Source organism: Vigna umbellata, chromosome 1, assembly GCF_029865625.1.
Source record: "Vigna umbellata cultivar VRB3 chromosome 1, Vumbellata_1.0, whole genome shotgun sequence".
Taxonomy (NCBI): domain Eukaryota; kingdom Viridiplantae; phylum Streptophyta; class Magnoliopsida; order Fabales; family Fabaceae; genus Vigna; species Vigna umbellata.
The window spans coordinates 45,205,292-45,219,405 of record NC_142165.1 but is presented as its reverse complement, the minus strand read 5'-3'; the positions used below and the strand labels follow the sequence as shown (position 1 = coordinate 45,219,405).

The following is a 14,114-nucleotide window of genomic DNA, read 5'->3' as shown; positions in this document are numbered from 1 at the left end:
CTGAAAAGTGGGAACAAAAAAGCCATTACCTAATTAATTAACTACAGAATCCGTAATCTGCCATTAAAAATACAAGTAATTGTATATAATTAAAATTCTGGCATGCAGATAGATTAATATCCTAACATACGTTATTCAAAATTTAATCTAATTTGGAAGGCTCATAACTTCTTCAAGGTCATCATCTAATGACATATAAAATTCATCTAGCCATGAAAGCTCAGTTCCACTGTCATTCTCATCCTTCTCACAATTTACACCTTGTTGCCCTTCACAACTTTTCTTCTCATAGGCTTTGCACAAAACCCATTTACTCCTACACTGATCCTGCATTCAACATTATCACAAAACTAATCATCATGTTTACACAAATTTTGTTTCAATAGATTCTAACATGTTTACCCTCGTTTATATACTATAAACTAGTCTTATCGGCACGGAATTTCTAATACAATTTTCTCATTTTCTTTCGATTTAGACTATGATGAATTTTCAATAAATATAATATACTATGATTAATAATTAATTGCTTACAGATTTTCTTCTTCCTCGAGTAGTTCCACAAGATGCAGTGGTAAAACTGGATGAGCAAATATGATACTCTTGCATGAACCAACTTGTTTCAGTGCCTTGTGGAGCTTCACCAAGGTTGAACACAAGGTACTTCTTCAACCCCACTTTTTCAGATGCAGATGATACTATTGCTTCTGTCAGTCCTATTTCCTTCCAATACCCATTTTCCGTGGATCTGTTTTCCTTCGCTCTGCTGAAGAAATAGTGTTGATTTCCACTTGACAACGCTTTACCTGAATATATATAAAATGTACAACAAACATGTAGGTATAGTAAATATAAACACCAAACAAATATATATGATTTTTTGTTTTCATTCTGGGTCATATGGTTTTGGTTTTTACTAAAAAGAACAAGTGAAACTTGTATATGAGAAGTTACCACAACTCAGACATGTTGATGATGTTGTTCAGGCATCTGAACTAGACTGGTTATAGTAACATGACATGAAGTTGGATCCATACATGCATGCATATGATTGAACAAGTTATTAGATGTTGAAATGAAGTATATAGAGACATACCATTTAAGTGCCATGGATCCTGCAGAGAGAGGTCAAGGTCTGGAATGATGTTGGGATGGCATGGCAGAGAGGTTTTTGGATAAAGAAAGTGAAGGAGAAGTTCTTCATCAGTTGGAGAGAAGCAAAAGCCAGGAGGAAGGTTTACACTCCCACAAGCCATCATTTCGTTATTTTAGTTTATGTGGAGGACTTCAGCATTAGGTCAAGTTTCTCAAAGTATATACTATATATTGTTAATTAAAGTAAGAAAGAGATTTTGCCTGATTATAATTCTGAAAGTCGGCGTTGCCTAAAGAAATTAAGTAGGGGTTAAAGAAAATTACCTAACAAAAAGAAGCTCTCTCTTATGTTCTAATTTGTAAGTTTTAGGTTTTTAATTTATGGAAGAGATATTTGAGTTAAATTTCATATAATAGAGTCATATTACTTTTAATTCAAAATCTTAAAATTATTTCTGTTAGATTTAGTGTTTATCATTATTATGTCAAAAACTATAATTGATAATCAGATAATAATTCTTTTTACTTAAAAATATTATAGTTAAAGTGTCATTTGACTGTAACTTAATGAAATAATCGATAAACACTTAAATCTTAATTATGAGAAGTAAAATATTCAATTTTCTCGATTTCATTCGATGTATAACATTGAACTTTAAATTTTGTACTGTGAATCATAATTTAACATCACATTATTGTGCATAATTATTTGAGTTAGCAAGGATAAGCACTGGGGGAATATTAAGACCTGCCTTATCTGCATGATGCATGTTTCCTCCTTTTTTTTTAACTGTCAATTCTAGTTTCCTCCCACTTGCTACCACAATCCATCACCAACACCTTAATTTCGCTTTCTTAATTATCTATTCAATTAATGCAGAATATTTGAACATTTGTTTCGAATCTAGTTACTTCCATGGATGACAAGATTATATGTGATAAGAATTACTCTATCTAGAAAGATGTTCCAAGATTTAAATTAGTCTCAAAGTAAAATGAAAAAGGAAATATATTTTGAAAAGTGGATATTCCTAACAAATAGTGGGACTAGTCAAAGTTGGAGTGTCATGTGCATATAATTTCGGCTTTACTTTTTGACTTCTCACTTAAACCATAGTGAAAGTAATTTTTAAAATTTACTGCACAAAAAAAAAATGTTTGGCCAACCTTTTACTTACTTATTCACATGTAATCAAGGTTGGACACGAGTGGGTTGAGTTCATACTAGTAGAGATAATTAAATTGATTAACGTTAAAATTTTGATTTTTTAAACCTAAATTGATTTTTATTTGGATTGAATTGATTTGGATATGTATCCACTCTTATGGTATAAATAATTAAGTAGTGGATAGAGATGGGCATGATCAATATGGTTATTAATTAGCAACTTTAATTATAATTATCTAGTAAGCACTGGTATATGGTGAATGGTGGGGCAATGACATCTAAAAATGTGTTCTTTACATGGTTTGAATAGCATGTGTCATAAGTGTTCTTGCTCACCTTCACCCAGGCATGAATCATTTTAACCCTAACCATGGAAGTTCATCCTCACACCCCAAAAAGATAAAATCATTCAAAATGTTAAAGGCAACCCATTTGAATTTTTAATTATTGCAATCTGCACCGTTAGAGGAGGATTAAATTACGTGCTAATTAAAGACTCTGAATGCTTAATTAGAGGCATTGCATTGTTCACAAATTCACAGTACATTTAAAAATAAAGTCTCTTTTCTTCATTTTTCTGCCCTTATTTTCCGCTTCTTAATTATGAAAAGAAGCACCTTTGGTTCCTGGTACTTGTCCTCTTCATCTATTTTTGGCAACATTGATTCTACCAAATTAACGTTATTCTGGTACGCTACTTAGTGAGACAAATATAACAGACACAAATAATTCTGTTGCATTATGGTGGATGTTTTTGTGGCTCTTAGTATCTGATTCATTAACCATCATTACGTTTCACTAAAGGATAAAACTTTATGAGATCTTGCGTCATGCAGTGCTTGGTAGGTCATTACCTTTTGCTGCCACTATGTCTGTTCATAAACAAAGTTTTTTATTTAACTCTGATTTTATTACTTTAACCATAGCCAACAAATGCAAACCATATATATGTGTGAATGGAAATTCTACTTAGCAATATGAACATAAAAAGCATCAAGCTTAGATTTTTTTTTTTTTTCAAATTTTGACGAGGAGGATTTGTTGTTTACTTTGTTTTCCACTAGAAACACTTTTAAGTGTTCACATTCTTTTTCATTTTATTACTACCAACCTACCGTTTGGGTAACTAATTAGAGGTCTTGTTGTTTTCTCATACATCAATCTATAATCCTTTGGGAATATTGACACTATGTTTAGAGTGTGTTTAATAATACAATAAATCTTAATGTTCTAGTTTTTGTTTTGAAGATTAAAATGGTTTAGTATTTATGTGGGTGAGACTTTCACATGTGGAAATCACATATTGGATTTTAACCAATTTGGGAGTGAATCGATTAAAGGGTATAACTTTGTTTCCTTTAATTTATTAATACAATATTTAAGCCCAAAAAGATAAAATAAAAAAAATGCTAATTTTATAATTTTTAAGTTTGATCATTATTTTAAATTAAAAAACAAATTACTCTGGTTAACAAGATCCTTCTATTAATTCATGAGAGCCTTTTTATTTCTTAATTAAAAATTATTTTATTATTTAGAAGTACTTGTGTTAGTTGTTTCATATAATATGGCTGAAATGATAAAATATAAAGTTGATAATTGAGAGGAAAAGAAAAAAAGAGGAAAAGAGAATAAGAAAGAATAGGAAAATTTTATTGAATAATTCTATCTAAAATTTGTATTGTTGAACAAATTAAATCCGTAAAAAAAAATTGTATAGATATCATTAAAAAAACTACATCAATAGATTGTAACAACATCAATTACACGTAAATCTTTCTTACGAAACTACTAATCAAATATCAAAATGTTGTTACATTTAATATGGTGAGTATATTTCTTCAAAATCAATACTATATCTTTGTAAAAATTTTAAGCAATTAAGTGTGATTTGTATCTAATAATTTCACCATTTTTATTTTGTTTTTGTAAAAAATTTATTTGTACTCAACCAGTCCAATATTATAGTACTTGGCGTGCTACTAAGTGCATGTTTGGAAACTCATTACTTTTTGACTAAAACAGATTACTTCAGTTCCTTCCACCAACGTACTTTTTGGCCCCAACAACCAGATTCCCAAACACACCCTAATTCTACCAGTGGCGGTATGCAAAATGTCTAAAACAAGTAATATGTTGGTCACTTTCACAGTGATCCTCACAATACATATAACTTTGCTAAGCTCACTGAATAGAAAGTGAAATCCACTTAAAAAATTGAGGCTCAATCAATTTGTTTAGAGTGTTTAGAAACTTTATAGCTTGCACTCCTCAGTGATATAAAAAGAAGGTTTTATTCCTTTGTATATAGTGACATGGCTATGACAACATGATCACAAGCAATTCTGTACCATTGCTTTGCTTCTATGTGATAAGTGGGGCAGAGACAACCTAAGGAGGTAACGACATACACTTGTGGATGGATCCCACAAAACATGAAATTATTAATGTTAGCTAGATTATATATACTTGTCATGTCAGTTTCTGATTTCGACATCAAAGGGAATGAATGTGTTTTATCCTCTGAATTGCTTGCTTAACTTTTGTAGATGGCTCTTCGTACAAAATGTTAGGGTCATCAAATTCAGATGCCAAGCTTCTATCACCAAGAAGAGCACGAAATGTGTCTGCCACTGAATATGACAGAGACTTCAGATTATATCCTCCCTCCAAGAAAAACACACACCGTCCCCCACATAAATCCCTCGCTAGTTGCTTAATACTGGATGCTAGCATGTAATATGTTCCAGTTGTATATTGAAGATTAGCGAGTGGATCCAACACGTGCCCGTCATACCTAACAAATGAACACGAAATTCCACATGTAAAAATGAGACGGTGCTAAAATTGATTCAGTGTTTCTATTTATGAGCATGATTCAGAGAAAGACTCACCCAGCAGAAACAAGAATGATGTCTGGTTTAAATCTTTGGGCACATGGTACAATAACTTCATCGAACACGGTTCTAACAGCAGTATCACCTGAGCCTCCAGGAAGAGGCAGATTTAATGTGGTTCCTTCACCATCCCCACTTCCCACTTCATTAAATTTACCGGTGCCTGGGTAGCTTCCATCCTGAGCCATGGAAGCCATGAGAAAGCTCAAAATCGCACCTTTCTTCCCATTTTAGCAGATTAGCAAAAGTTTTACTATTTCTTATCTTAGTTCACAGAATGTTTCTCCCCCTCACATTACCTAGATGCCCCATAAAAACACTTCCATGTGTCCAGTGCCCCATTACATTATCATATTATATGTTGAAACGTGCAAATAAAGGGTAGGTGGTAGTCTCTTTGATTTTTATCTAATTGATATTGCATGACAGTTCGTGGGTACGTAGTGTAAAAAAGGGTACTCAGTGCAAATATGTGAAGTTTTAGCTTGTTACTTTGTCCAACCACGTAAATATATTTCAGCAGGGAGCATTACAATATGCAAGGCACACTACTAAGTTGGGAGATAATATGCTTAAATCAAAGATCAGGGGAGACAATGCAGTTACATCAACAAATTAAGGAATAATTGCAGTTATGTCAAGAATAAAAGTATAGACATTATATATTAATCAATTGCTCCAAAGGAATAACATCAGAAACTAAAGCAGTTGGGCCATGGCTTCAATTTCAGAATTAGCACTGAGAAGATCTTGATACCATTGAGATGCAACATACAGAAGAAGTTCTGCAATTGCAGTATATTGATATGGTAAAATTAATTGTAAAGGGTACATGAGAGTGGAAGAGGTAAAGAACCCATGTCCACCAGAGATGGCTCAAGTGAATCAGTAGTCTCGTTGAATGTTACAAAAAGACAGACAATAGAATGGATATTAAATAGCATAATAGCATATATAAAGTAGTTATTTGTAAAATGTTTTAATATATAAAAATGTTGAATAAGAATACTTCTAGTGAGAAAAATATGGTCAGCGGCAATATACAAGGATAACACTTTCCCGTGAGCATCCAGATACCAGATTAAAACTGAACAGCATTTCATGATACAGTCATCTTTCCCTCTACCACGAGGCATCATCTTCAAGTAAAATAAATAAAAATTGTGTAATAATCTAAAATTTTAATTTATTAGAGACATAAACTTTCAAGAATCTTAGCAAATTTACACTGAAGATAACTCTGCTTCTAATTTCTAAAACATCAGTGAGATAACATTGGAAAAAGAAACCAGAATCATTGAACCCAGTTGGCATTTCAAAATCAACAAAAACACAAGAAAATATAACCAGAGCTAGACTAAATTTGAAGCTTACTTGATGAAACGAAAGGAAAAATACATCTGGATCATTATAGAAAGCATCATTTGTTCCATTCCCATGATGAACATCAAAATCAATAATAAACACCCGCTTCAGTCCATGAACACGCTGAGCATGACGGGCTGCAATGGCCACATTACTGAAAATGCAGAAGCCCATAGGTCCTTGTGGAACAGCATGATGTCCTGGAGGTCTTATCAGAGCAAAACCAGTGGGTGCATCACTCTTTATCTTTGAACCTGCAACCTGAATATGAAATTGAACGAGAGAAATTTCTATCCAAATCAGAAATATATACCCAGTTCTCTATACGTCTTGAAACATTTCTGTCCTGAGACTAACTATTCCAAACGCCTTAGCTGTATTAATTGGAGGACCAGGATTTTCGTATCTATGACAAACCCCTCATGCAAGAGCCAACATGCAGCATAGAAAATGTACAGTATGTGCACCCTGTGCAGAAATTGAACTTAATCATGAAGAATGACAGATAAAAATATTGATCATTTGGTCATACAGGCCTTGATACCATGTTTCTAAAAGCTTAAGCTTGAAAGTGGGGACTCAAGAATGTTTTCTCTTTTATCACTAACAACTTGAAATATATTAGACGACACACAAAATATTTCCAAAACTTGTTATATTTGCTACTCCCCATCTCCCCAAATATTTATGATACAAGATAGATATAAGTGAGATCAGTCAATAGCCGGTTCCGCTAAAAGAAAGACCCAAATTTCCTACGAAGAACGAAATAGTCTTTTAGTACACAAGTCACTAGAAGAAGCAGATACGAACATCGTTCATATCTATATTCATTCACTTACCCCTCCCCAAAACACACAGATTATTACCAAGAGATGAACATGCCAGGTTGAGAGATCACCACTGAGTCCACTAAGGCTAATCCAGCACCAGCTGCAATTATTGACTCCTGAAAGGTCTGTATCATGAATACCACCATAAGAATGAGGAAACCACAATATACATCATATTTTCAATGTATTTGCAACCACAGTGAACTAATGTTTCTAGCATAGAATGACTTCCAGGAAAACCTATGAGCTTGGGAAAGAATCATAAAGCTCTTGGAAGAGAAATTACAGTGGCAGTGGCATATGTTGGTCCAGAACCTTCAACGAAAATAAGGCCCTTCTCCACAGCTTGATCCATAACCTATAAGGATTGAGAAGAGTAAATATCACAAATTTCAGATAAGAAAATTCCAGTGCAATGATAAAATCAAATACAATAGAAATTATGAAAGCTACAACATGGTCAGTGTTGCTGAACACTTCAACTAAAAACTAGGATGGTGGAAATTGGACTGATCAGAAGTCAGAAGACACAAACAAACATATATTGAGTATAAATACCCAGTGAACATTCAGTGCAGAGCAGAAATCCTTGATTTTCTGTTTTATTAACATTGTGCATTCAACTGAATTAAAGCACACATCAAGTGGAAGTAATTGATAAAAGTGATGGCAGAGCACATAACAAATTCAGCAACTAAATAATTCTTATGATGTAACATATTTAATTGAAATACACAGCAAGATTAGGAGACATAATTCAAAGCATAAATAAATGTATAGCAGAAGAGGAACAAATATAACAGATACTAGCATATTTCCAAATCACTAATTCTTCATTACAGTGTCAAATTGAAAACATTATAATTTAAAAAGCACATCTCACAAAAAAAGAATTGAAGCAAAGGAAATTTTAAGAGTTTTGGCTAAGGGCACTTAACTCTGCGAAATTGGTTAGACTACTCAAGTCATCTAAGGACTACACTGATCATATCCTTTGTTGATGAGGAATTTCAACACATCCTCATCCCTACGATTGAAGATTTGGAGCATGGGCAAATCTGATTGGCCCAACAACAATGTCCCTCACTTCGAAGACTAGATATAAGAACATGGGCAAAGACTGGTGGCCAATAATGGATTTAGGATAGAGTTTAATATCACCTTACAATTTTGACTTAATGACTGACTCAATGCTTTTAAATAGGATTGTAACATGAGGATTACACTAGTTTTATCAACTCTAGAGGCTGCAATTACAGCAGCACAAAGAGGCCGCATCTAACATGAGCTAGGAGAGACCTTCATTAAGGCAAATTTCCAACAAAATGATATATACTCATTAGTTAGCTAGTTACATAGATAGTTTCCGTTTGTTGGTTGGAGAAAAAAAGTGTTACCAATAAATAACAAGGGAGCTAAAAGAGGGATCATCTTGACATTTTGAGAGAGAATTAGGGCCTTTGGCATTGTGAGACACAGACCCTTAAAGTTCTGCAGTGTTCTATCCTTTGTAATTGTGGAGTTGTGAGTTTATCTCAATTTCTTCATAATAAGATATCAGATCTGAAAACCCAATAGTAAAAAAAATATTACCTTTTCAAGTCCAGAAACATAGGCTCTTGCATGAACACTTGCAATATCATCTACTGAAGCAGGCTCAAAATTTTGAAGTTCAATTAACTCAGAGCCACGGAACTGAATCATACATAAAAAGAATTTGTTAAATTTAATATACTATACTATGTAATGCCACTATACCAGAATGACAAATCATAAGTCAATTCACGTTATCATTCAGTTAAGCCAGTTTCTTTCTTAAATTGCCAAGCTTTTTTGTGGCTGATAACATGTGCACAAACCCTACAGCCACAGATTTCCTAGGCCCTCGAGAAGCTGATTGGTCTTTCAATCAAATAGAAAATGTTGCAAATTAACGTAAGTAGATTGTGATATATTATTGAGGATAAAATGCAGCCTACTTCTGTACCCAGAAAAAAAAAACCATCATTCATTTAGTGTGTGTTTGTTTGTTTGTTTCCTACTCTTGGGAACTATGTTCAATTAAAAAAAAGTCATTGGCTAAGAGTAAACTTTGAAAATTGTTTTCAAAACTAAAACCTCTTTTTCAGCTCTTATCCCGAACACCTATCTCAGTTTTCTCGTATTTGTCTTCTTTCTTATAATACTCATTAACCTCTTCCTTATTCCTACTATCTAAACATTAGTTTCTGAAGAAAACTGATTATAAAATAGTCTCTAAACAACACTAAAAAAGAAAAACTGAATCAAAGTTTCAAACACACATTGAACAAAAGCGATTTGAATGAAAAAGACACTTTGTTTATTTTCTGAATATCAGACACAACTAAGTTTTCAAATGTCAATATCTACATGATATCAAATCTTTCAAAAGAAGATATGAACAAGGCATAAACAGATGACAGGTAAAATTTCAAAAGCACCATAGCTTTTAGTACCTTAGAAGAGAGCTGCATTTCTTCTAGAGCATTCACAATTGCAGGAACTCGAAAATGTGATTCTGGATGAGCCTCCTGTAACAAATAGTACATCCAAATTACAATGACGAAGATGCGATGAATTCAGCCAGAGTGGCAACTGACAGCACATATAATCTCTGATGGTATTTCTAACCAAAACAGAATTAGAGTACAACATTAGCAGATATCACACTGGAATACAAGTACACAATCCCTCGACAAACAAGTTTAAGTTATGAACTAAGAAGTTCAAAAGAAGAAGAAAAAATTGCAACCTAACTTTAAGACCTTGTTTATTCCATTAGCACACGTAGAAGTACAGAATAAGAAGTTAAAATAAATTGAGTTTATAAGTTAAAATCAACTTACCCATTTGGAGTTATAAGATAGTGGTAAAATTAGAAGAAAGGGTGAGAGAAGTTATGAGTTCTCCCAGAAGGTGGGTGAAGTTGTGGGTTCTTAACTCCTCTCACTAACAAAATACTAACATTTGCTGCTAAAAAAAAAAACCTTACGCATCTAACTTTATAAAAAGGCATTTTCATTTCCATATCCAAAAAACTAATAAGTTAAATTTAGCTCATTGAAAAAGCCAATACACTTATTTTTCCCTCTCCTTTACATACTAATGGAAAAAGTTATCTAAAGATGCTCTAGCTCTCTATGCCAAAGGAGGAAAAAGTCTGAAATTTGAAATTGAATTCAAGAGAAAATGAAATTAGAGTTCTCCCCATTTTTTCCAACCAAATAAAAGAAAGTTCATTGTTATCCGTATTGTCTCCTTTCTGTATTATTTTTTCTCCTCCAAACAAACCATAAGAATCACAAAGAGTCGAGGATCAAGTTGAACCCTTTCAACAGAGATCCAAAGTTGGAATGATATACCTGGTTGTGTCCCATAGATGCAGCGACGGAGTATATTACCCGTGCATCACTAAGCTGTTCAATAGAAGGCAAATCGTTCCTAACACCAGAACACGAAATGGATGCTCCGACCCATCTCCGATTCTTCCGGAATAAACAACCATTACTCCTTCTCATGTCCAAAACTCGGTGACCCACCAGAAAGAACGCACTCCCTGCTACACAAGCACAGTTTTAGGCTCTGGGAAACATTTAAGTTTCAATTTTGATAATCCAAAATCCCAATCCCACAACATAATTGGCATCACACAAAGATTGCAAAAATGGTCTGATGATTAGTAAAAAAAATCCTCCCTTTAGTAAATTGAAATTCTATTGAAAATTGAAGTGGAAGTTGATGTGATAGTGCATTTATGAAAGAAAGGAGGAGGACTACCCAAGGAGGAAGGCATGCTAGAAAGCTTGTGAAGGTGCATGGAGAAGAGTTGGAAAATGGTAACCACCACATAAACACAACTTCATAAGTTGAGTTATCACAAACATAGGATAACAACACGACAAATTCATAGCTTATACTTCCCTAACAAATTTCTAGCAGTCACAATTTTGAATTTTCACATAATTGTTTGATATTTGATCAAAATATACAATTAATAATAGTTTGTTATTTTATTAGTATATTAAAATTATTTTAAATAAACAATAATAAGTAGAACATGAGACACTTGCTAATAAAATTTAAAAATAGAAAGTTTTCAATAAAAGTGTTAATAATACACATGACAAATAAATGTATTCCTAGAACAACACCTTAATTATTTTTTGAAATGTAAAGCTGTAAGATATATATATATATATATATATATATATATATATATATATATATATATATATATATATATATATATATATATATATATATATATATATATATATATATATATATATAGGTTTAATTGCTTCCTTTGTCCCCAGTTTGGTTGAATTGTGTCAAATTCATCCTCATTTTTAAAAAAGTTTCATTGTCGTCCTCACGTGGTATAAAAGTGTCAATTGAATCCAAACATAGAAAAAATTTGTGTCAAAGTAGTCATTTTTCCTATATCTCTGTGTCTTCCTTTCATATGTCACTTCTCTGGAGCTATGAAAAGCCTTAAATTGGATAAGGTAAAATGAATATCTCTACTTGATTGTATGAAAGGAAGACACAGATATATAGGAAAAATGACTACTTTGACACAAATTTTTTCTATGTTTGGATTCAATTGACACTTTTACACCACGTGAGGACGACAATGAAACTTTTACACCACGTGAGGATGACAATGAAACTTTTTTAAAAATGAGGATGAATTTGACACAATTCAACCAAACTGGGGACAAAGGAAGCAATTAAACCTATATATATATTATGATTTGATAAGGAAGAACTTAAATTGTAATATAATATTGTTTTAATAATTAAAATTTATAAACAAATAAACAAATTAATTTACATTTACAGATAAAGTTAGAAAAAAAGGTTTAAGAATGTCAAGACTACGTATAATTGATAGGTGATTTATTTTATTGATTTTTAAGAAATTTTTAATTTTTAATTTTAAATCAATCTTATATCTCTTATATCAAAAAAAGAAGTTAAACTTACAAGTTTTTAGATCTTTCTTTCCAAATTTCATTGCTACACCAACTTATCGTAACAAAAATTAGGGAAAAAAATTTTGACTAAGATTCTTTGAAAACATTTTGAGACAACTATGAGAGAACAAAATAAATTATAGACAAAGGTTGAAGAAAAAAGGATTGAGATAGTAATTTCTATTGTATTGATGAAAGCAATGCAATATATATTTTATATACAACCTATTGCCTATGAAAAGACAAAAAAGAATAACAGAAAAATATAGCAGAGGGTACAACCGTGGGTGAGGTGTGTGTAACGCCTGTACCACCTAACATAATATAAAGCTGTATCAGAAAAAAGACAAAAAACTGTACAAAATGAACTTATATATTTCTATTCAATTGGATTGGGTTTGCTGGTTTGATTGAGCTGTTGTGGAACCTTTCTTTCTTCTTCTTTTAGCCCCTCACAAGCTAGAGGTTTGAAGATGTCAAGAAGCTCCAGCTTGGATAAATTGGAGTGAAATAATCGTGGAGGGAGCGCTTTAGTGAAAATATCTGCTAATTGATGGGATGATGAAATTGGTAAGAGGTGCATGAGACCAATAAGTAATTTTTCACGAACAATGTGACAATCAATCTCTAAATGCTTCGTCCTTTCGTGAAAGACCGGATTGGCTGCAATATATAATGCACTTTGGTTGTCACAATAGAGGACAGAACGCTTAGTAATAGGAATTCTCAAATCACCAAGGAGGAAAGAAAGTCATTGAAGCTCACAAGTGGCAGAGGCAAGTGCCCTATACTATGCTTCTGCAGAAGATCGAGAAACGGTAGATTGCTTCTTGGCTTTCCAAGACACTAAAGAGTTTCCAATGAAAAAACAATAACCAGTGATAGAACATCGTGTATCAACACACGTAACCCAATCAGCATCACTAAATCCATGAAGCTGTGTTGAGGACTTGCAACTAAAAAATAAACCTTTTCCAGGGCATCCTTTTAGGTATCGAACCACTCCTAAGACAGCTTGAAGAAAGGACAAAAAAGAATAACAAAAAAATATAGCAAAGGGTACAATCGTGGGTGAGGTGTGTGTAACGCCTGTACCATTTAACAAAATATAAAGTTGTAAAAAAGACAAAAAATTGTACAAAATAAATTGATATATTTTTATTCAATTGGATTGGGTTTGCTGGTTTGATTAAAGTGTCGTGGAACCTTTCTTTCTTCTTCTTTTAACAACAAAAGTTATTTTTTTACTAATTTATTATTTATTTGTTAATATATTAACGTATTTTAAACCTAATAAAAAATAATACGTGTCAAAATATTATTACAAAAATTATGTTAATGTTATTTAAAAGGTATTTACTTGTGAAATAAGTTATATGATAAATATTATGATTTAATTTTAACTGATTTTTAAACTTTATAATTACATATGATAAAAAAGTATTTATTTTTATTTTAATTTTTCTACATTTATTGGAAACATGAAAAATTGGCAATTTAAAAAAAATGTCTCAAAATAAATTATGGTTTGTAAGTCTATTTTGTCAAAAAAAAAAGTTGGTTGGAATTTTTAATCCATTAACTTGTTTTTGTGACTCGTCTGTCTCGTCAAAGTCAAATTGACAAGTGAATCCGTTCCTAACCTACTGACTTGTTTAATTTTTTAAATTAAAAATTTAAATAAAAACAATTAAAATGAATAAATTTTTTATATTATATTTTTGTACGATGTAAATATAAAATATTATTATAATTT

The 14,114-nt window shown here is 32.1% G+C and overlaps 2 protein-coding genes across 3 annotated transcripts; both read right to left on the bottom strand.

Moving 5' to 3' along the window:
* Positions 1-63: 63 nt before the first annotated feature.
* LOC124836896 (NAC domain-containing protein 104-like) lies at positions 64-1,427 on the bottom strand. The gene is made up of 3 exons (XM_047312138.2): positions 1,097-1,427; positions 535-806; positions 64-327 (listed from the first exon to the last, which is right to left on the bottom strand). The coding sequence occupies exons 1-3, from the start codon at positions 1,257-1,259 to the stop codon at positions 148-150; spliced, it is 615 nt and encodes a 204-aa protein (XP_047168094.1). The 5' UTR covers positions 1,260-1,427; the 3' UTR covers positions 64-147.
* Positions 1,428-4,538: 3,111 nt separating this feature from the next.
* HDA14 (histone deacetylase 14) lies at positions 4,539-11,286 on the bottom strand. 2 transcript variants are annotated; one of them, XM_088103345.1, is made up of 9 exons: positions 11,157-11,286; positions 10,742-10,935; positions 9,836-9,910; positions 8,952-9,053; positions 7,645-7,716; positions 7,427-7,483; positions 6,535-6,786; positions 5,158-5,339; positions 4,539-5,060 (listed from the first exon to the last, which is right to left on the bottom strand). In XM_088103345.1, exons 1-9 carry the CDS (start codon positions 11,194-11,196, stop codon positions 4,760-4,762), a joined length of 1,275 nt encoding a protein of 424 aa, XP_087959471.1. In that variant the 5' UTR covers positions 11,197-11,286; the 3' UTR covers positions 4,539-4,759. The 2 variants fall into 2 exon arrangements, with proteins under 2 accessions (XP_087959471.1, XP_087959470.1); XM_088103344.1 differs by having other exon boundaries at positions 10,742-10,938; positions 11,157-11,251.
* Positions 11,287-14,114: the final 2,828 nt, after the last annotated feature.